At 37.8% G+C, this 25,054-nt stretch overlaps 1 protein-coding gene across 1 annotated transcript in view; it reads left to right on the top strand.

Annotated features, from left to right (window-relative positions):
- LOC150088534 (RNA-binding protein 34-like) overlaps positions 1-25,054 on the top strand; it is a 101,818-nt gene that overhangs the window by 66,236 nt on the left and 10,528 nt on the right. Inside the window, exons 8-9 of the mRNA XM_090370790.1 lie at positions 17,234-17,337; positions 20,628-20,746. Of these exons, the coding sequence (XP_090226916.1) occupies positions 17,234-17,337; positions 20,628-20,746 (223 nt within the window). The remainder of the gene's footprint in view (positions 1-17,233; positions 17,338-20,627; positions 20,747-25,054) is intronic.

Genomic DNA, 25,054 nt, shown 5'->3' with positions numbered 1-25,054 from the left:
TGTTATCCATGCTTCTTTTTTGGCTTGTTTCCTGATTTGTCGTGCCCTTGCCTTTTGTTTTTTATATAAAATGAGGTTGGCTGTTGTAGGAAATCTACGAAATAGGTTCCAAGCTTTATTTTTTTCTCGTTTTGCACTGTTACAGGCCTCATTCCACCAGTGTTTTGCATGTCTTTTTTGGTTTGCAGAGGATTGAGGAATTGCCTGAGAAGCTGCTGCCAAAATTTGTGCAGTGATGTGCTCTGTGACTTTATCTATTGGTTGTGTTTTAATAAATTGATCATCAAAATAAACACAGAATGAATATTTTGTCCAGTTCGCTTTTGTGAATTTCCATTTTACTCTGTAATCTGGAGAGTGGGATTGTTTTGTTTGTATTTTACATATAATTGGAAAATGATATAAGATTATATAAGATTGACCACTCCATACTGGGGAACAGTATGGGAGAACAGATTGACAGATCAATTGCTGAAGTGGAGCCTGTGGGTAGATGGACATAAGTGTGATGGCCAGTATTTAGCAAGGTTAACTGCTGTTGATTCAGTAATGTCTCTATCATATGTCCTCTTTTATCCATGCTTGAAGATCCCCACAATGGGTGATGCCCATTGAAATCTCCAAAAAGGCAGAAAGGTTTTGGCAATTGTGCTATAAGATTTTCTAGTTCTTTAAGCATGAAAAGTCTGTTTGGTGGGAGGTATATTGAAACCAGAGTTAGTGTTATTCCACGCACAATACGCACAGCAACAGCTTCTAAGTCAGTTTGTAGAGAGATATGTCGAACTGGGATTTTAGAGTTAACTAGTATTGCTACTCCTCCATGTGCGGATTTTGCAGTATTCCTATCTTTTCTGTACATTGTGAAGTTTCTAATTGAGAGAGTTACCTGTGGTGTTAAATTTATTTCTTGCAGACAAACACTCACTGGATTGTACTTATTAATCAGGTCATATATATCATCAATATTGGCTCGTATGCCTCTGCAATTCCATTGAAGTATGTGCTGCATTACTTGCTTTTAGGAGTTATGTTTTGATCTGTCTGTTTTTTTTTGAAGCAGTTTGTAACGATCTGATTTATTTCTGTCTTTCTTTGGGAAAACCGGTCTCTCTGTATCCATGTGTTCTTCTGCATGAAGTTCTAATATAGTTTCTTCTTGGTCTGAGCATGATCTGTAGGTACTGTTTTTTCTGCTTTTTTTGTAGTTTCAGGCATGTTAGGCGGAACTGAAATTGGAGTATTAATTCCTTGTTCCATTTGCTTGTGTTTGGCAGGTTGTGGCTTAGCATTAAGCACAGACCTGGCCCAATCTGCAAAAGAAATGTTTGGAGGGACTGCAATGTCAGTTTGAGTAGCAATAGAATGATTGTGTTGGGTTGCTTGTGCATACGTGTGTTTCGGCATAAAGTGCATAATGTGCTTTTTGGCTTCCTGATACGTTACTTTGTTTTCTGTTTTATATTTTTGTATTTCTTTCCACATTTCACAATTTTTTGAATATGCCGGATGGTTACCTTTGCAATTGGGACAGGTGAAGGAGGTTACGGTACAATCAGCTTGAGTGTGTTCTGTTGAACCACAGTTTGGGCAAATCATAGTGCCACGGCATGCTACCTGGGAGTGTCCATATTTCTGGCATTTGTAACACCTGATGGGATTCGGTATATATGGACGTATACGACAATTCAGATACCCTGCTTTAACCATTGTTGGTAAGTTTGGGGTACTAAAGGTCAGTATTATGTTCCTTGTTGGCTTTAATTCTCCATCTTTCTGGATTAATATTCTTTTTGCATGTATTACTCTTTGATCTGTCAATTCTTGTACAATTTCATCCTCTGAGATGTTAATCAGATCCCACTCTGCTATAACTCCTTTTGATGTATTCAGAGTGGCATGAGGCATTATTTTCACGGGAATTCCACCGAAAGTAGTCAGTTTCAATAATAATTCTGTGTGTTTTGGCTTCATTGTCTCTACAAGCAGATCTCCAGACTGTAATCGCTTTACCATCTTCTGTGATCCTGCAGCATTTTCCAAGCATTTCTGGATTAGAAATGGGGATAATTTGCTAACAGGGTAATCTGATACAGAATGAATAAGGAGAAAGGCTGGGTGATCTTGTTGACATAGATCTGTTTTTTGTCTTTTATTTTGATAAGTGTCGTGATTAGGTTGGTCTTGATCAGTAGGTGATCTCAACTGATCAAGTGAGGGAAAGGTTTCTTTGTCCATTTTATACTCCTTTTGGCCCTGAGGGTTGGCTTTCCCACTCAGGTTACCGGCCCCGCCACGGGGAGGCAGGAGTAATGCCACGAGTGGCCAAGCGGTTGTTAGGTTAGTTGGGTTAGTAACTCTAATAAAATTAAAAGGAAAGTTGTCTTTTCTTTCCTGACTTAACTTACAACTTGTAAGATGAAGTCTACAGTGCTTTTTTTAAGAACTTAAGAGGAACTAACGTGGAACTTAAAAGAAGAGTGATTCCTTTAAAGGAGAACGCTTTGAATCACTTTATGGAGCTCAGAGAATCGCTTGGCATCCGGGGCCAGTAATTGAATTGATGGCTGGAACAATGTTGGATGTGACTATTTTGGCAAAGTCTTTTTTTTTTTGTGGAATAACGTTGGTTGTGACTTGCTGAATCGGAATGTGTAAAGTTTTAGTTCTCAAACTCACCGGTAGATAGTGATAAATCAGTTTAAAGAGCGCATGTCTCGATTTCAGGTTGTGGAGAAACATTGGATGTGTAACAGTGAGCCAGAGGTTACAATTCATTTTGGTTTCAGTTCTGTCAAGTTTGTTGCTAAAATGCAGGTATCTAATAGTGATTTAGACAGTGTTAACAACCATAAACAGGTGTTGAACATTGCGGAGTGGAAAGACAAAAAGCATAAATGTTTGAAAGACAGTGGTAAAAGTTACGTGAATCGGCATACGGGAAAAGTTGTTCTGGATAAAAAACCACCGTCCAGTCCTCGAGGTTGTTTAGCAAAGTGCAAGAAGTCAGGGCGCAGTGACCTCACCCTTCCATGGGTCCTTGATTTATTCCGACAGTTTCACGAGGTGAGTTACAATGAACAAACTCTTTTGCTGCTCAAGTTAATTACCTTTACAGAGCCAAAAAAGAAGACATCCAAATAAAACAGATTCGACTTCAACACGATTGGCTGGTTTTGATTATACAGTTGGTCGTCGACTTACGACCGACTTCTGTTCTGACTGACAGGTCGTAAGTCGATGTCGTATGTCGGCTATATATTTATTAACAGTATTTTTTAACCTTTCTAATCTTTTCATCATCTTTATAATTTATTTTTATAATCTTTTAAATTTTTATCATCTTTTATTTTTCATTTTAAAGACAGTAATGTTTTCATCTTTTACTTAGCGATACTGTACATACCTTCGTTTTTACTCCTAGGCTATCTCTCTCTCTGAGGTTAAATTCAAACGTTCTCTGCATTTTAATTGGTTTATTATTCATACTGTTTATAAAAAAACAAAACTACAATATATAATTATATTGTACATAATGTGAAAAATAATACTGTACATAATGTACTGTAAACACAAAAATACAATCTAAAATTAATGTAAAAATTAATACAAATGAAATTTACAAAGTCAATTTTTAATCTTTGCTTGTGCTGGGTTGTGCATCGTCAGGGTCATGTTCTTGGGTTGAGGTAGGAGTTGTTTATTTATAAGATACATTATGCAAAGCAAATCTTTTTTTAAAACGCTTAAACCACCCAGTACTAGCCTGAAAATCTTCTGCGTAATCGTCTCCAGCGCGTGATTTTAAACTCTGAAACAAACTGCTTGCACTGTGTAAAGACTCATGGGTGTATTTTTTTGTATTAAATCTTCCATCCACACAAACAACAATTTCTCCATTTCATGGATGGGTTCCTGTCGTTGTTTGGCTAACATTGTAGACTTAATAGGTGCAGAACCTTTCACAGCTTCCCGAATTCTTTCTTTGTCCTTAAGTATCGTCGATACCGTGGAATGTGATAACTTCAAGTCACGTGCTATCGTATTCACTTTCTTTTCGCCTTCATACTGCTGGATAATTTTCATTTTACACTCTAAATCAATAGTTTTCCTTGACTTCTTAGTGGCATATATGTAGATGAAGACATTTTCCTTTTACTAAACATTTTATGCGTATTTCAGTAGAATTTTAATTAATACACCACACGCAACAGATGCTTGAAAGCGACTGGGTGTATGTGAGAGAGCGACTGAGTGTATGTGCCTGGTGCTGTCTTCAGGCCTCCCATCATCGATGTGCCTCCTCACCTGGGTTATGGGTGTCCTCAGTAGTGACTTCCTGATTTATTATTATTTTTTTTTGTGGTCGTAAGTCGCATAGGTCGTAAGTCGACGACCAAGTGTAGTCTCAATGGGAAGCCTGTTTGTCAGAAGACATTGTGCACCGCATTTACTATCTCCCTGAGACGGGTACAGATATTACAACAAAAAATGAAAGATGCGGAGGTCGCACCGAAAGATAAAAGGGGATTGCATTTCAGCCGTCCACACACTGCTGATGCACCTGTAAAGTCGAATATCAGAGAGCATATTGCTTCTTTCCCGACTGAAGTTAGTCACTACAGTAGAAATGTTTCATCGAAAATTTTTTTGAGCCCTGACTTAAACTTAACTAAAATGTATTGCCTATTTCAAGAAAAGTACCCTGACAGTCCTACAAATTCCACAACGTACAGAAAAATTTTCAAAAGAGTTCAATTTGCGATTTGGTGCACTGCGGTGAGATACCTGCAAACAGTGTGATAAAAACTGTGCCTGCCTGATCCTAGCTCACAATAAAGAAGAGCGGAATAAGATTGAACAAGAAAGTCTTATTCATCACACGAAACTGACCAAGCATATAAAACCCTTGCCAATGATTCAAAAAATGCGAATTTCGTAACGCTTTGCGTTGACTTACAACAGATTTTATTTACGCCCATGTTAACGCACTCTGATATTTACTATCATCACCAATATTCGACGTACAACCTGTGCATCCACAATATGACAGAAAATCAGGCTAACATGCTCTTATGGCATGAAAGCTTAGCCAAGCGTGGATCTAAAGAAATTGGATCGTGCATATTAAAATATGTGACCCCATCATACGAGCCGCTACCCATTGGCCAAGAAAGAAAACTGATTGTATGGTCTGACCGCTGCATGGGTCAGAATAACAACTGGAACATCATTAAGTTGTACCGGTACTTGATATCATTACGTTACTTCAGTGAGATAGATCAAAAATTTTTAATCACGGGGCACAGTTTTTTGCCCTGTGACAGGGACTTTGCACTTATTGAGCTTGCTAAAAAAAAAAGGCCAAACCACTTGTCCCTTCAGACTGGAAGTCAGTCATTGTGAATGCCAAGATAAACAGGCCTTTCATGATCACTAAAATGAGCCAGGCCGACTTCAAGGATCTCAACTATATTGCCCCCAGAAAAATTAAGACAGAAATGAAGATCACTCAGTATGTGTGGTTGAAGATGACTGCAGATGACCCAGTTACTCTCAACTTAAGAGAGAGAGAGACACAACACGTTGAGGCCATGGCACCATGACCCTGTTTTCCCAGTGAAACCGAAGGTGATTAAGTACTGTAAACTACCACTCAGCCCCTCTTCCAATCTCAAAAGCAAAAAAGAAAGATCTTATGGACATGACAAAATACCTAATGGACCCTACACACTGCGAGTTTTATGAAAATATTCCAAGTGCATGAGAATACCGATTTCAATGTTTGGATCTGATGTGTGTTCTATTTCTGATTTTTAATTTTAATTTTTTAAATTTCATTTCACTTAATTTGATGCTTTTTTATCGAATTCTGATGTAAGTGTTCAATGTAATTTTGGACAATATTAAACTTTCCTCTGTTTTTATTAAAAATTTCAAAAAAAAAAAAAAATTCTATTTGTTTTTTTTTTTCCTTTGTTGGAAAACGTTTATTACAATGGAACAACGTTGGATGTGAGATTTCCTTGACAACTATGTAGCTTTTATTACATTCCCATTAAATTGGCTCTCCTGTCAAATTTGCAATTTGTAATATCCAACGTTGTTCCAGCCACCAATATAATTGTAAAAGCCTCAACATCTCGACCAGCCGGGTCGGTGTGACTAGAAAACTGAAGCCAGCTGGAGTTGTGAACATTAAAATCACCAAGGAAAATTACCTCACTGTTAGGAAAATTGGACTGGAGAAAGCCAAGTTGCAAAGAGAGGAAGTCAAAGAGCTCCAAGTGATTAGTGGAGTTGGGAGAACGGTAGAGACAACAGATGAATTTGACACAATGAGGTAGAGAGATTTTAAGCTAGAGAAGATCGAAAAGAGGAGATTCCAAATTATCATGTCTCTGATAGGGAATATCAGAATGGACATATGCACAAGTACCACCTTTGTGGCGAAAGGAATCATACAGTGAATAATTTGGGCAACTGAGATGAGCAGTAGTTGAATTAACTGATAACTGAGAATCTGTCAGAAAAAGTACATGGGATTTGGCAGACTGCAAGTGGAAATGGACATCATTGAGATTAGAATTGAGACCACTTATATTTGTGAAATGAACTAGGAAGTGTTTGGGAGGTTTAGATCTTTTTGCAGATAAGCTTACTCTATTAGTTTGACAATTCATGGTGTATTCAATAGTAAAGAAAAGTGGGGGTGGGGACATGCTGTATGAAGTAATGAAATTTTTGGATATGGCATACACATGGTAAGAATATACCCAGATCCTTGACATAACATGGCCTCGACAATGCCCCCATGCATACACACTACTCGGACTCCCTCCAGTCACTATCTGGCAGAGTAGAGGTAGCAAGATTATATGCTAGCTGATCCGGAAGCCTCCTAGAGAGTTACCAATAGGTTCGGTCCAATGTACTAACTAGTGGCCTGCAAACACCGTTTTAGAGCTGTACCCTCAAAATGTAAGGAAGATTGGATCTCGCCACGTTGTTCGTCATAACCTCAAAAGTCATCAATCATACTGCATGATGGAAGAGATGGGGAAGGGTTGGCCGGAACTTAGCTCTGGAGACGAAACATGGGTTCCACCACTTCAAGCCTCCAATAAGCAAAGTGGTGGTATTACACCAGTTGATGAGAGTCATCTACCACCTAGTACTGCCTGGTAACACAGAGGGGCAGCATTTCTCCATGTGGTGTGGGTGCCACACCTCGACCCCTGCTTACATTGGTTCGCACCTGGGTGGTCACCCACCATGTTTTTTTGCATGGAGGTTATACCCAGGATTACTAACAGTGCCACCCTTGTGAAGGTGCAGGCAGAGGATTTGGCTGTCACAGACCGTCCGGACTTTGCTGAAATTGGGTCCACTTGACTTGAGTGTCAAACAATAAAATTATCAGTTCCATTAGCATTTTAGACTCCCTGGTAGCAAGTACAGCTTGTCTGGCATATCTGAGAGAATGTCGGTGATAACCTCAGGGACCAAGGATCCTCAACCCCAAGGATCTGCCTTTGATGTCTTGATCAGCACTTCAAATTCATTAATTTTATTTAGTATACTTCTAGCATTAGTGTACATATAAGTATTCATGCACTTGTTATTACTCTTAGTTGCCCATGTATTTACTTGTTCCATGATGACTCCCAGAAACTTGCTCTCTAGGCCAGTGGTCTCATACTCAAATTGCATGCGGGCCGAATGCACGATCTGAAAGCAGCTGATGGGCCATACGTTAGTTTGTCTCCATCTACATAGCAATATGAACTGCGCAGCTGTGCATCCAGCTAACCAACTAGTGACTGACAAGGAAAATATATATCAGAAATACCAACTCAATAGAAAAAATCGGAAACACCACAATACTGAAGCGCCACCAACTGTCAGCTATCGAACTAAATTTACTGATTGTACCGACGTGGGAAGTTCTCCCACCTTACCCCGTCATGTGGCCTGGCATACAGTGACAAAGACAAAGCCCCAACCTATTCATTCTATCTCTTTCCTTCAATAGCAGTCGCGCACATAAGCTCAGTCCATATCTCTATGTCTCTAAAATTATAAGCACCGTATTTACAACAAATACATAATTGAAATGTATTCACGGACCGTGTAAAATTGCTTCGGGAGCCACCAGTTTGAGACCACTGCTCTAGGCTGCTGCTCATTACAATAGAAGCAGTGCAAGAATCTTTCGCCTCTGCCTACCATTAATCTTTTAGTCTGTGACCCCCCCCCCCCACCCAATAAGAGTATCTGTCCGCAGTACTCAAGGGGATAATCACCTCCTTATCCCTGCTAATAAAATTCCTATATATCATTGACAAGACCCCATGAGCTGCTCTTGCAGCCTGTATGCACTGCTCAGAAAGCTTCATATCTGACTGCACAATCACCCCCAGGTCTTTTTCATTCTCCACTACCGGTGAGTGTAGTACCACCATTTGGTATATTACTCTGGGGTTACAGCTACCCAGATGCAGTACTTTGCATTTGTCAATCTTAAACTTCAATTGCCACTTCTCAGCCCATCTGCCTAACATTTCTAGATCCTCTTGCAGTAGTATACTGTCATTAACACCCCTACCAACCTTCATATCTGCAAACTTGGGCATTAAGCCTGCTATACCTTCATCAATATCATTGATAAATACAGAAAACCAGGGGCTCACACAAATTCCTGTTGAACTCCACTAATAACATTAGTCCAAGAACAGCAGTGTCCATTGATTACCACACTCTCATTGATAATCACCTCCTTATCCCTGCTAATAAAATTCCTATATATCATTGACAAGACCCCATGAGCTGCTCTTGCAGCCTGTATGCACTGCTCAGAAAGCTTCATATCTGACTGCACAATCACCCCCAGGTCTTTTTCATTCTCCACTACCGGTGAGTGTAGTACCACCATTTGGTATATTACTCTGGGGTTACAGCTACCCAGATGCAGTACTTTGCATTTGTCAATCTTAAACTTCAATTGCCACTTCTCAGCCCATCTGCCTAACATTTCTAGATCCTCTTGCAGTAGTATACTGTCATTAACACCCCTACCAACCTTCATATCTGCAAACTTGGGCATTAAGCCTGCTATACCTTCATCAATATCATTGATAAATACAGAAAACCAGGGGCTCACACAAATTCCTGTTGAACTCCACTAATAACATTAGTCCAAGAACAGCAGTGTCCATTGATTACCACACTCTCATTGATAATCACCTCCTTATCCCTGCTAATAAAATTCCTATATATCATTGACAAGACCCCATGAGCTGCTCTTGCAGCCTGTATGCACTGCTCAGAAAGCTTCATATCTGACTGCACAATCACCCCCAGGTCTTTTTCATTCTCCACTACCGGTGAGTGTAGTACCACCATTTGGTATATTACTCTGGGGTTACAGCTACCCAGATGCAGTACTTTGCATTTGTCAATCTTAAACTTCAATTGCCACTTCTCAGCCCATCTGCCTAACATTTCTAGATCCTCTTGCAGTAGTATACTGTCATTAACACCCCTACCAACCTTCATATCTGCAAACTTGGGCATTAAGCCTGCTATACCTTCATCAATATCATTGATAAATACAGAAAACCAGGGGCTCACACAAATTCCTGTTGAACTCCACTAATAACATTAGTCCAAGAACAGCAGTGTCCATTGATTACCACACTCTGTCTTCTGCCACTTAACCGTCTTTTTATCCATTGCCATACTTGGCATTGGCATTGGTTGGAGCAGTATGGCATTGCTTTAATGCCATGCTGCTCCAACTTGTACAGTAGTCTTCCATGTGCGACAGTATCAAAAGTTTCCCTAAAATCGAAGTATATATCAAAATTACTTTTTGCATCCAGTTTCCAGTTCCTTTGTGACCACATCATAGTATTCAATCAATTTGGTCAGACAAGACTTCTCCTTAACAAACCCATGTTGTGTCTGAACCATAACTGCACTCTTGTCTAGATGATCCTGCAGTGCTTCTTTAACCAGTGACTCCATAATGTTCCCCTGAACCGAAGTTAAACTATCTGGTCTGTAATTACTCATGTCACCTTTCGATTCCCCTTTGTGAATTGAGGATACATTTGCACATCTCCCGTCTGTGAGAACATACTCTGAGTCCAAGGATGCCCTCATAATCATGGCTAAGGGCATGCTTACTTCCTTTGCTGCCTCCTTTAATATAACTGGATAGATCCCATCTGCCCAGGTGCCTTCCTATGTTTAACTTCAGTAATTTCTTCTCCACTTTGCTCTCAGTTATTACAAAATCATTTAACTTCCTATTGAAGTTTGATAAGCTTCTGGCCTCTACTTCTCTACAAACTTGCTCATGTGTGAATGTAGATGCAAAATACTCATTAAATTTGTCAGCTATTTGAGCAGAATCATCAACAATTGAACCATTTTTTTTTTTTTTTTTTTTGCACCCTTTACCAAATATTTCTCTTTATCTGCCTTTGCTTGCCTAATGTCCTTTGTGACTTGATTACAGGCAATCTTATATCTACCATAGACATTTGTGTCTCCTGATAATTTGTGTTCCATGCATTTAATCCCTCCTTTAATTTAATTAATCTGGATAAGAGGAAAAATCCCATCAGCATTGAGGTTGCTCAAAGCCTTATACACCTTAATCAGATCACCTCACAGATGCCTAGTCTCCAGACACTGCATTTTGCAGAACTTTAGCCTTTCTTTGTAAGAGCAATCCTTTTGTTCCATTTACCAATCTCATTGCCCTTGTCTGTACTCGTTCTAGCAGCTCTACATCGTTCCTAAAATGGGGCCTCCAGACCTGTATACAGTGCTCAATGTGTGGTCTGACCATTGCCTTATACAGAGGAATAATCACCTCCTTCTCCCTGCTAGAAAAATTCCTTGATATCATTGACAAGACACCATGAGCTACTCTTGCAGACTTATATACTTTATCACAAAATGTAATAAAATTTGCTTCTATCAGAAGTCTCTAATAGAAAAACTCAGGCAAAAAATCTCTTTAATTTTGTATGGTTAATAGGTATAGTGTTATTGCTTAACATCATATCCCACACTACATCTAAATTATATTCAACGTATTGGAAGGAAGTTATTCAAATTTGTTTTTTAACTATTACTCTCTGTAAATTTTTTTATTGATTTCATTAGACACAATGCCGTCTGTCATCCAGGGTTATATGGTGGGGGTTTGATGTGTTCGGGTTGGGGGTTCTTACCTCTCAATTGCAGACGTATCGGCCATTCATGCGTCTTTGAAGGAGAGAAGTCATTAAATAATTTTATGTTCAATTGACTTCAAAGATGCATGAATGGCTCGACACGTCCACGATTGATAGCTAAGAACCCCCAAACCGAACACCAACACATCAAACCCCCACCATATAACCCTGGATGACAGAAGGCATTGTGTCTAATGAAATCAATAAAAAAATTTGCAGAGAGTAATAGTTAAAAAAACAAATTAATGAAAATAATTTAGAAACAAATTTGAATAACTTCCTTCCAATACGTTGAATATAATTTAGATGTAGTGTGGGATATGTTAAGCAATAACACTATACCTATTAACCATACAAAATTAAAGAGCTATTTCGGCGTGCTGAAGCATTCTACAAAAGAGTATTGGGGTAAAGTTTCTTAATTTTATATATATAACGGTGGGATTATGAATTCCCTATCCCTACAAGCAAATATTTGATGAATCACTAATATGACACCAAATATGACACTAAATATGACACCAAAGGCTCTCCTTGCTACCTGTCTGCACTGCTTTGGAGAACTTTGTGTCTAACTCTCAAATACCTGTTTCTAATCCAATCCCACCAATTGTATGAACATTTTGGGTTGCTATTCCCCAAATGGAAGGTTTTGCATTTTGCTGCATTAAGACATAGCTGCTGCCTTTCTGACCATCCTTGAAGTCTATCTAAGCAGGCCTGAAGAAGTGCAGTGCTGCTTGGTGCTCAACTGACATTTGAAATCATCTACATATTTTGTCATTGTTCCCCGTGTATACGTTTGTCAGTGTCATTTAAGAAAATCAAAAACAACATTGGGGAATTCTTGGAGGAATAGTCTGAATAGTAACTATTAACCTTTGCAGTCCAGCATTTTTCTGCTGTCTGATCCACCTCAAAAAAAATTTTAAAAATTGCTACCAAAAATCAACTCTACAAAAATTATTTATTTTCAAGCTTAAATGGGCTATTATAGAAAACTGTATGGTAAAACATTTTAAAAAACACTTCAGACATTTTAAATGTTTATTACTTATATGATTTTATGTGTGTTATTTCTTGAAACATTCATCATGATGAATGTTGGGAGATACAGAGTATCTCTCATGAGAGAGATTGAGTCAGGTGCCTTGCTGAAATCAAGGTAAACAATGTCAAAATTATTTCCTACTTTCAGCTCAAGGTCACAATAACTGATCAGGTTGGTTAAACATGTTTTTCCCTTTACAAAACCATGCTGTTTTTTCTTCAAAATTTTATTTCTATCTAAATGATCTTGTACTGCACCATTGATCATTGCTTCTATGATTTTCCACTGAAGTCAGACTGACTAGGAAGTAGTTACCCACTTCACTTTCAGAACCACCATTATGTATTTTAATTTATTCGGAACTTAGGCCTGAGTAGTCAGGAGTGAGAGTGCAGCAGCACATGCATTCTGAGTGGATTGTGGTTCAGATTATATGATTAATGATTGCATTCATGATTTATTGTATACCACCATGCCAGAGTATAAACCAGAACAATTTTTTTTAAGATACAGTGAAGGAATTGTAACAAAAACTGTTACACTACTTGAGAATAAGCTTAATTTTCTTGGAAATATATCCAGTGGAGTTATATTAGCAAAATATAAAATGGAAAGGTATCTTATAAAGAGCAGCAGAAACTAATGATAAGGAAAGAATAGTATTGGGTGGAGATTTAAATAGCAGGGTAGGAAATGACGATTACATCTACAGAGATATTTTGAAGACATTTTGTAAACCTTTAAAAAATGGTAGATGGCCACAATGCTTTTGTGTGGGCTATGTACTCTTAGCTGCAGAGTAGCTAAGAGTAAAAATGGCCACAGGTTTACCTGGTAGGAGAGAGTGCATAATAGAAACAAAGGCATTGTTAGCTGTAGAAAAGGAACGTGTCAGTATAGAAAAGAATCCTAAACAACTCTGAAGTTAAAAGGACATATTGCAAAATTTTGCGATTGGAAATGACCATCTTGTATAGTGCAAATTAAAAATAATAATTAGTGCTGATTTGTCAGAAGCCATTAATTATAGAAACCGTACTCTGAATTTAAATGGTGTTCCTGGTGATAATGCACTTTTAAATTAAGAATTTAAAAAAAGACTGTACAAAAAAAGGTTAGTTGGTCTATAAAGGTAGGAAGTTCAGAAATCTGTGGTGGACTGAAGAAGTTAAAGAAGCAGTTACAGAAAAGGGAAAAAAATATAACCAATTTTTTACAAATAAAACTAATAAATACTTATTAGGATTACAATTAAAAGTGAAAGAGGGCAGTTTTGTGTGAACAGGACTAAAGAAAATTCTTGGTAAGATTTTGAGAAAGGTACTGAAAACTGGTAACAGAAGGATACTTTGGAAGGTGGGAAAATCTTTTGGTGTTTAGTTATCTCCAAACAGGGGAAAAGCTAAAAAACAAAAGAAGTATGGAATAAATACTTTCATTTTCTAAACAGAGGAATTAAAACCTCATTGAAGAAGTGGAAAAGATTTCCATTTCTATTATTGAGTATGGAAAGAAGTACATGAAATTAGACCTCAATTGCCAAAAGCTGGAGAGAAAATAGCGGTATTTACAGAACATTATGCAGCAGTAAATTTCTATAAAATTGAAGCAAGGCATTAACTGTATTAATATATAAGTAAAAAAGATAAATAAAGATGAATGTTGAAATTACATAGGAATTTCACTCCTTCTAGTAACAATTAAAATGTATATAAGTATCTCATGGCAGACAGGTCAAAGAATTGTTGAATGTAATTTTGGGAAGAACAGTCAGGTTTTAAACCAAACAGATTTCATTAGCATTAGTAAAGGCACATGATGCAAGAAAGCAAGCTTATATAGCATCAGCCAAAAAAAAAAAAAAAAACACGCTTCTCATTTCACCCATCCACTTGCACTAAATGGTTGTCTACTTCTGCCTTGAATCTATTTAAGCTATCAACTTCTACAACTTTTCTAGATCCTGTTGCAGCAGCGAACTGTCATTAGTGGCCTTAATAACCCTGCCAACCTTCGTATGGTCTGCAAACTTGGACATTAAGCTTGATATACCATCATCAATATCATTTATAAATACAGAAAACAACAATGGACCCAACACTGAACCCTGAGGGACTCCACTAATAACATTTAGTCCACAAAGAGCAGTGTCCATTGATTACCACTCTGTCTTCTCCCACTCCACCATCCCTTTATCCATAGCAGCAATTTGCTTCCAATGCAACGCACTGCCCCAATTTGTTCAGCAGTCTTCCACGTGCAACAGTATCAAAAGCCTTTATAAGATCCAAATATATGATATCAAAGTTATTCCCTGCATCCAGTTCCTTTGTGACCACATCATAGTATTCAGGCAAGACTTTCCCTTAACAAAACCATGCTGTGTCTGAGCTATAACTGAAGTCTTGTCTAGATGATCCTGTAATGCTTCTTTAACCTGTGCCTCCGTTAATTTTCCTGGAACAGAAGTTAAACTAAAAGGTCTATAATTACTTGTGTCGCCCTTTGATCCTCCTTTGTGAATTGGGGTCACATCTTCAGTCCATGGGTACCTCCCCTGAGTCCAAAGAAGCTCTCATAATTATGGATAAGGTTTTGCTTACTTCCTTTGCTACCTCCTTTAATATAACTGGATAGATCCCATGCACCCCGGGTGCCTTTTTTATGTTTATCTTCAATTTCTCCTCCACTTTCCTCTCAGTTATTACAAAATCATTTAGCTCACTGCTAGAGTTTAACTCACCTATGGCATTCACCTCCCTGAATAACTCCTCATGGGTGAATGTAGATACAAAATACTCATTTAGTTTGTTAGCCACCTGAGCAGAATCATCAACAGTTGAACCATCAATATCCAGTGGACCAATCTGATTCATCCCTTTCCTTCTATAGTTTACATTGGTAAAGAGCTCTTTGTTGTTTTTCTTTGTATCCTTTGTGACTTGGTTACAGACTAACTTATATCTATCATAGGCTTCCATGTCACCCATTAATTTATATGTATCCCATGCACTTTTCTTCTCTGCCATAGGTCTCATTAGTTCATCTGACACCGTGACCTTGAACAATATTTCTTAGTTGATATGTAAAGCCCAGTAGCTTCCAAGATAAATTCTTTGAATGCTTCCCATTTTGAAATTGCTGTTGGTAACATCATCAGTTGGCCCCACCGTATAGAATTTAAATACTGTCTCGGACCACCATAGTCACCTTTACGAAAGCAAAAACCCTCCCCTTTATCCCTGATGGCTAGTTACTTCTTTTGAGTAAATCCCACTTCAGCACACTGTGATCACTGCCACCTATTGGTTCCTTTATCTGCAGATTCTTAATGCATGAAGAATCACCACTGATAATCAGATCAAGAGTATTACTCCCTCTATTTGCCTCCTGAACATGTTGATGCAGAAAACAATCATCCAATAAATCCACAAAAGCCTAGCTAGTGTGGAGTGACCATCCCACAAATTCCAGTCTATATCCGGGAAATTAAAATCCACCATTATAAGACTCTCTGATTTACTGGTCGACTCTATTTCCCTGTACAGTTTCTTATTATACTCATCAGAGTCATTAGGCCTATAACACACTCCTACTTTCAATTTTGATCTCCCAATGCTTATGTCACACCAAACTGACTCAACACTGCACTGTCCAGCGATGGAATACTTTTACTTAGAAAAGTTATGGGAGCATAACAAGAATCTGTATTTACGGTTTGTTGATCTTGAAAAAGTTTACACCCAAGTACGTAGAAATATGCTTTTCCAAATTTTAGAAAAATATGGCATCAAGAATAGTCTTTTAAGGGGAATAAAAAGTTTGTATTTATATAAAAAAAAAGAAGGAAAATCAGTATTGAGGATCAAAGGAAATATTGAAAAATGAGTTTAGGTTAATTAAACTGAACTTAGGTAAGGCCGCATTCTGTCACCATACTTGTTATTATTTTCAGGGATCATTTAATAAAGGTAAGTTAATGACAAAGATTAGCTTTATTATTTGTAAAAGTTTGATTGTTACTATTTATTAGTGATATTGTACTGTTTATTAGTAGCTTGAAGATCATCAAGAATTGCTGAATAAATTAGAGGTGATTGAGAATTTAGCATAAAAATTAGTTACACAAACAAAACTTTTCAGAGATGAAAAACATTTAGTGTGAAGCCTAAGAACAAAAATATTGGAACAATTAAATAATTTTGTGTATCTAGGAACAGTCTTTAATGAAGATGGAAGATTTGACATTAGAAATAAAAACAGTGTAGGAGATCTATTAAATAAATTGATTTAGAAAAAAAAAAAAAAAAAAAAAATTAGCTGATTATGACAGCTTTTAAGATATTTTAACCTGCAAAAGTGTAAAAAATAAAGAAATCAATCTAAACATTTTGAATATTCAAAAATGAGAGTTTTAAGAAAAAGAAATGGAAACAGTAGCGTAAGCATATTGCAACAGAGAAAACAGGAAAAAATTCTGGAGAAACAAATATCCGGTGAAGCATGCCTAAGATTGTATGGACATGTAGGAAAGAATGGAAGAAGAGTAATCAGCTAAACAGATATCTGAAGCAAAAATGAATGGTAATAGACCAAGAAGCAGAATAAGAAAAGTGAATCACAACTATGTCATTGCAATAGATGCATCCATGAGTATCACAGATTTATATGATGATGGTGATGTTACAAGACATTTCAGTTATCACTAGAATTTCCAGAATAAGGATAATAGACGTTGTTATTGTTATACATATTCAAGCAAGAACAAAACAGATTTTTAGATTAGTCATTTTATCTTCTTTTTTTTGTAAACTCATAATTGCAGCCACAAATTTTCTGTTATTATATGAAGTTGCACTTGAAAGTAAGCAAAAAAATTGTAATTAAAGATTGTATTAATTATTTTATATTTTGTGTATTTCTTCAATAGAAATGGTTCTGTTGTGAAAGGCCACCATATCAGAGTTGACATGGCCAATAACTCTATGGCTCATGATCACAAGAAGTCAGTGTTTATAGGCAACTTGTCATTTAGTAAGTAGTTTGCTTGATGTAATTCTGTTATTGCCAGTTTATATTAATGTTATATTTAGGAACTCATGGCTCTTGTTTACTAGTATATTGTGATATCTCTGTTCTGTATATTCACATACACCGATGAGCCAAAACATTATGACCACCTATCTAATATGATGTTGGTCCTCCACATGCAGCCAAAACAGCTCGTACCTGGTGAGGCATAGACGCTACAAGATTTCTAAATGTCTTGTGGTATCTAGTACCAACAGGTAACCAGCAGATCCTTTAACTCCTGTAAGGTGGTTGAGACCCTGCAGATCGGAGTTGCTGTTTATACACAAACAACAGATGCTTGATCGGATTGACGTCTGGGGTATTTGGAGGCCAGGGCAATACCTGGAAGTCTTCTTCATGTTCCACAAACCAGTCTCGAACAATCCAGACAGTGTGGCATTGCACATTATCCTGCTGAAAGACTGCACTGCCAGAGGGGAAGGCCGTTGCCATGCAAAGGTGTACCTGGTCAGCAATGATGACCAGGTACATCCTTGCATAGTCAGCAATGATGTTTAGGTAAGTAGTAGACATCAGAATGCCTGGCATATGGATGACCAGACCCAGGGTATCCTAGCAGAACATCAGTGGCTTCTTTTCATCCCACAAGGCATCCAGGCGTCATCACTTCCCCAGGTAAACGATGCACGCGTACCCGACCGTCCACGTGGTGCAACAGGGAACATGATTCATTGGACCAGATGACCTTCCAATCACTCAAGGTCCAGTTTCAATGCTGGCATGCCCACTGTAGGCACTGTCGCTGGTGAACCATGGTTAGCATGGGCACTCGGAGTGGCCTGCAGCTATGCAGCCCCATTTTCAGGGGGTTCGACGTACTGTGTGTTGTGAGACATTACTCCCATCACCAGCATTCTAATTACTGGCGAGTTGCACCACATGCCCTTCTGTTGCCACGTACCACCCGGGAGAGCCTTTGCTCCCCTCATGCATCGATGAGCCGTGGTCATCCAACACCTTGCTGGCGGTTTGTAGGTTTCCCCTCCTTGGCCCACTTTCGGTGGGTACTAACCGCGGCCGACTGTGAGCACCCCACCAGCTGTGCTGTTTCGGATATGCTCTACCCAGTCGTCTGGCCAATACAATTTGGCCTTTGTCAAATTCGCTTACGTCCACTGCCTTTCCCACCTGAAGAACAAGAGTAACACTGATTAACGGAGCTCAGTATCAGGTGTTTTTTATACAGTGTCCCAACCCACACACTCTCCCTAGTTCACCTGCAGTTGCTTCGATTTGCATAACGGCTTGCTGGTCATAATGTTTTGGCTCATCGGTGTATATTAATCTGTCTCTTCCCATTGTGATCTATTACTGAGTATAGCTTACATTAAGCTATTTTTGAATTTGTGTATACTAGAACTTAGAAATCCACCAAGATTGAAACTTGTTGGATGTTTGCAGTTTGATATTTTAAAAATCTGTCGTGGTGTATAATTTAGTTAGCACATTACTGGTAGTAATGTGCACAACTGCCAAAAGATTATGCATTGTTCCAGTGAAGTTTTATTTCACTGATCAGTGAAGCAGTGTTGCCATTACAGCAATTATAGCATCTTGGTTACCTTGATTCTTGAGTAACAAATCAATACATTGCAAATGTTGATAAAAAACAAACTATTTTGCCATGATTGGTGAAATACAATTCAAAAAATCCGACTGCCAACTCTTACACCATCTTACAACCTTCTGTGTGATTAGCAATCATGAATTAGATTCTGTTAGTGTTGATCCACTGCTGATATCTTGGCTTATGTTATTCATCTTTGGGAAAATTCCTTGGAAAAGTTTAAAGAAACTTGAACAGTTTCTCTCAATGTTTCTAAGTTTTCAATCACATTTGAAATAAAGACATGCTAAGCAGACTACCATTTTGTAACCTAGATGTCCAGGTCATAAAATGATAGTGTACTTAGCATGTCAGGTCATCCAGTGTTTGCAATTGGGTAGCCAGTTTTCTCTCTGATTGTGCACTTCTTGTGATGGTAGATGGCTTTCTGTCTTCTAACATTCCAATTAATTCTTCAGTTACCGTAGTTCTGTTTTTCACCCCATTTTCTTTCTGTGTATTAATCACTTCCTATGTATGGGAAATGCTATCTCTAATTTTGCTGTGTGATTTGACAAAGGGAGCTTTAATTTTAAAAAATTAAAACTATATGTTTTTAAAATAAAAAATATATTTTTCAGATTTATGTTCAGAAAAGACTGAAAATAAAGAAAAAGTGAACAATTTTGAATTATTTTTTGCTGTTTTTTCAAATTCCTGCATGCACAAAGGAAGATCAGTTCCTTTGTCAACTGTTAATGGGTTAACATTCCCAGTGGTTAATACATTCACATGCAGTCTTTAATTATAACCAAATATAAACCATCCTACCCTATATAATGATCTTAGATGCTTCTCTAAGATCATTATATCACTTACTTTACAGCAGTCTGACTCCTTAACATTCCCAGAGATTTGGGCTTGTGAAAATATCATTGGGAAGTGTCTGTTCAACTCATTTGTCATTTCTGGTGGGCTTTTTGTGCACTTCCAATGAAACCATTTAAGGAACTTATTTTCCCATGTTACCCCATTAATGGCTTTGTTACCTATTAATGCTCATACAAATCAGAATTGTGTGATCATTTGAAACTGGCTCATTTAAATTCCTAACCTCACTTGTCATCCATTTGGGCCAGGACTTGACCACGTCAGATCACAAATATATGAATACACTTGTGAATCTCGGGATAAATCTCTTGAAATTGAAGCTTTTGCCATCAAGTTTTTGATGAACTAGTATCTTAGGCTCCCCCAGACATGCTGGATTACCATTGTCCAGTTTGTTCAAAAAGCTGCTGCCATATAGTGTATTTTCAGTCCACAAATTCCAAATGCTAATCTCCTGTGCAGGAATAAAATTAACTTCAAACCTTCTAAAACTTAGTTCTGTTTTATTTCTTGTTAAAAAGTATTTTGCTGATTCCATGCTAGTCTTCAGGATAACCCTTCCTCTTGCTTTGCTTAGCATAAGTTTATCAAATTGATTTTAAAAAGTGCAAAGCATTGTTGTTCATCCTTATAGTGTAACAAATGTTATCTTACAAGATTTGTTACACTTACAAGAATGAATATCTTTAAATGCTGATGGTCATACTTTTGATGTATTATAAGGTGTAATATTTTTTCTATAGTGTGTAAATTGTGAACCATTCTGTATTTTTGATATGAATTTGTTTTTCAGATATTGAAGAGGAAGATTTGTGGAAAGTATTCAGTGTCTGTGGAGAGGTGTGTGGAGCACGTGTTATTAGGGATAGCAGTACTGGCATCTCCAAAGGCTTTGGGTTTGTACTTTTTAAGGTAAGTATCGATATCAGCATTATAAAATTGTATTACCAATCATGAAATTTTTTATATTATTTTAAATTTTTCCAAGCCCTCAGCCTCAACTATCCATGTATTTAACTGGGATAAGTTAACTACTGGTCTTGCTGGCTGGAGGAGATAAATTACTATAATCCAATTTTCATTCCTGTGATCACGACATACGGTCGAAAAGCGTTGTCAACTTCAGGAAAGAAAATCGTTTTGAATATTTTCGTTAGATACTTTTTAATATTTTTAATTGCGTTAAATTGGTTTTTAATTAAATTTTACTCTAATGTAAGTTTTTCGTTTTAATTTCTGGAGAGTATCATACGGAAGCGTTCTACTTACTATAATGAAGTCAACTCATTATTTTACAAATATTAATATCAACATAGAACGTATTGAGCATTACAGCTCTGATTCATACTATCTAATTCATTTTTAAACCCTTATTGAATATTTCATTCAATTCCTGTCTCTCCAGGGGTAACCTATCAATACACACAATTATGGGAGATTTTTTGAATGGCTTGGTGCAAAATTACATTAAATCAACACTAAGATACTCGGCCCAAAGTTACCATATTTCTTTTCTAAAATATTGTCTTCAAAACAACATCGTTCCGAAGTTTGCCAGGGTTAATTTAAATCAAAAAATTTCAGGCATAAAACAACTAACACTGGTCACATCGCGTAATATCGTTAAGCTTGCCTTAAAATCTCAATATTCGAATAAACAAAAATACCTCTCCCAGGTTAGGAAGCTTTGCGATAAACTAAAAAATTATCTACATCTGATCGATTGGTCTGTATTGAAGACCTCCATAGATTTGCGACGGGAAGCACAGGCCTCAGAAATAAAAAAAACAGACACGTAAATAAATTGCAAACATCAGAAAGGTCAAGACACATTCGTGCGAATTCTAATACATTGTCGCGGGCTTACAACCGTACATGCGAGTTGGGTGACAACCCCCCCCCACAGAATACATCAGCTAGTTCACGAACACCCCTTCACCCAGTATGCAACGAACCAACATATCAACAGGTTACAAATCTTTCCTCCTGTACGCTATTGCAAGACAAGATTTCACTTTTATTTAAAGGATTAAATTATAATTTACCACCTAAAAAACAATGCGTAATTGATATTGAATTTGGACTTCGTAATGTTCCACAAAAAGATTTATTTATTCAACATGTTAACCAAGTAGTGAACAACAAAAAAGAAACGCGACTTCCTAAATTGAATACACATGACAGTTCAGCTTTATGAGAACTTCTGGAAAATAAAGACATTATTATACAGAAGGCAGATAAAGGAGATACAGTGGTAATATTAGATAAACACGATTATATTAATAAGTTAGATTCAGTTGTTTCAGATACCTCCACTTACCTTGAAGTAGACCTGGCACTGTTTACCAATTTGGTCAATCAATACAATAAAACGTTAACCACATATCGAAAAAACGATTACATTACTATGGCTCGGTTAAAGGAATTGAAGGCCAGTACAATATTCCTGCACTTTTCAGTCAGGTAAAATTACACAAGACTGGATTTCCTATTCGACCTATTGTTTCCTACAGGAACTCTGCATTTTCATCCTTAGCCACACATGTATATAGCATTATAAAACCCTTTAGACAGGTAATACAATTTGGGATTATGAACTACGATATATTATTTAATAATCTTAAAGACTGTAGACTTAGCGACAATGACAATTTATTCTCACTAGAAGGAAAACCATTATCGTGCCAATCCACAAGAAAGGTGATAATCGGGATTGCAAGAACTACCGTGGCATCAGTCTCCTTTCCATCATCAGAAAGGTCCTTATGAAGATCATTCAGTCAAGGCTGCAAAAACATCGCGAGCAAACCAGTCGAGAAGAACAGGCGGGATTTAGTATCCCAGGAGGATGCTGTGATGGAGGAGAGGATCCGGTGTGGACAGCGAACCGTTTTTATTGACTTTAAGTCTGCTTTCGACTGTGTCCACAGGCCCGCCTTATGGAAATTGCTAGAGGTTGAACATGTACCTCGAAAAGTCATCACACTCCTCCAAACTGCATACAATGGTTTAACCAGCCAGGTGCGCATCCAGAACGATTTATCTGAGGAATTTACCATCCAAACTGGAGTCCGCCAAGGGGACGTGGCCTCCCCGTTTTTTTTTAACATCATGGTCGACGCCATTATGAGGCAAGCATTCAGCAACAGACGGGGTATACAATATGGCAAGGATCACTAGGTGACTGACTTGATGTTTGCCGACGATAGTGCTATCTTTGCCGGAAATGACGCTGAAGCCATGGACATCCTCTACGACATTGCCCGCATTGCCCGGCCATACGGGTTGAAGATTAATGCTGATAAGACAAAGGCCCTGACAACAGATGGGTTGCAAGCCATCATCTATCTCGAAGGCGTCCAGATCGAGCAAGTGCAGGACTGTAAATACCATGAGTCGCTGGTCCAGGAGAAGAAAGTTGCATCCACCATGGAGATCCACAGCAGAATTGGACAGGCGGCCATTGCGTTCGCCTCGCTCAAATGGTGTCTGTGGAAGAGGACCAACATTTCCTCAAAGACTAAAATCAGACTCTTCCAGACTTTGATCCTGCCCATTCTCCTTTACGGATCGGAAACATGGATTTGTCTCGAGCTAGATTTAAACAAACTTGAGGTATTCCAAATGCGATGCCTGCGGCAGATCCTGGGCATCTCACTTCGCAACCGCATCACTAATGATACCATCCGCACCAGAAGCAAAGGCTTAGATGGTTTGGCCATGTATGTAGAATGGGCACGAATAGAATATCATCCACACTCCTTTGGAGACAATGACCCACCCAATGGAGCATTCGACAGACCACGCCTAGGAAAACGTGGGCCAAGCAAGTGGAAAATGACCTGAAGTCTCAACCTTAATCAGGCCAAGAATGACGCCATGGATCGTAAAGCATGGAAGAACATCACAGAGCAAGTCCGAAACCCTGCAGCACCTACAGCAGCGTACTCGTTGCGTGGCCAACCGCCTCCTTCAGCCGCCAGCTAAGGACCAAAGAAGAAGAAGATGTTACCTCGTTATATACAAATGTAAACATTGAATACACATTAGATATTACTTGGGATATGTTAAATAATAACTCAATACTGATTTAATTATTATGAAGCTACCTATTAAGGAAGTTTTTCACTTAATTAAACTGTTAGTTGAGGCCAACTATATCACCTTTCGAGACAAGGTGTACATATAAATTTTTGGATTACCAATGGGTTTGAGCCTGAGCGGCTTAATGTCAGAGATCTATCTCTCAGCGATTGAGCATATGCCTTTGTCTTATCAGCATTAATCTTCAACCCATATGGCCGGGCAATGCGGGCAATGTCGTAGAGGATGTCCATGGCTTCAGCGTCATTTCGACCCCATATCACATACTATGGGAGGTATTTAGACGATGTTCTAGTTATTACTGATAATAGTACTATCCAAGAAAATTTACATTCATTTAGTAATATTCATTCTAGACTCAAATTTACATTGGAAAGTGAGGATACAGATACAAAGTCATTAAACTTTCTAAATTTCACGCTTACTCGGGACTCGAATAAAATCCAATTTAGCATCTATCGCCGGTATGCTTCTACATTATAATAGCTATCACCCGTTCACCTACAAAAGATCGATTATCTTTAATCAATTTCTAAATGCCTATAAATATTCAATGACGGAATCTGCTTTGGGCTCAGAAATACAAATATTAACTATATTAATATTAAACAGGTTCTTAAACAGGGGTTATCCCCTTGCCACAATAAACCGAATTAGGGTACAGGTTAAGGATAGGATACAAAATACTACACCAACCAACAATAGTAATATCAAAAAATACTTTATTTCTGTCCCATATGTTGAACAGTGGCACAAACAGCTTAATAGATTCTTTAAAGATACTGAATTTAAAATTGTGGCCAGGCCAATATGGAAATTGCACACTATACTGAACAATCGCTCAGTTCTTTCTGCATTCACAACACAAATTAATAGTATACAACATTCCTTGTGGTGATTGCAACTCGTCTTACCTAGGTTCGACGCGTTTTTCTCTGAATATTCGTGTGAATCAACATGAAGCCTCAGTTCGTGCTTCTTGTTCAGCAGCATCAGAATTAGCCTTTCGTGCCATTAACAAAAAACATACTTTTTTATTTAATGAGGCCAAAATACTTAATGTCCAACGTAATTATATGCGACTATTAATTGCAGAAACCGTAGAAATTAAATTAA

Source organism: Mastigoproctus giganteus, chromosome 3 (assembly GCF_048544385.1).
Source record: "Mastigoproctus giganteus isolate SK-2022 chromosome 3, ASM4854438v1, whole genome shotgun sequence".
Classification (NCBI taxonomy): Eukaryota; Metazoa; Arthropoda; class Arachnida; order Uropygi; family Thelyphonidae; genus Mastigoproctus; species Mastigoproctus giganteus.
The sequence above is the reverse complement of the archived record's forward strand: the minus strand, read 5'-3'. Positions and strand labels throughout refer to the sequence as shown.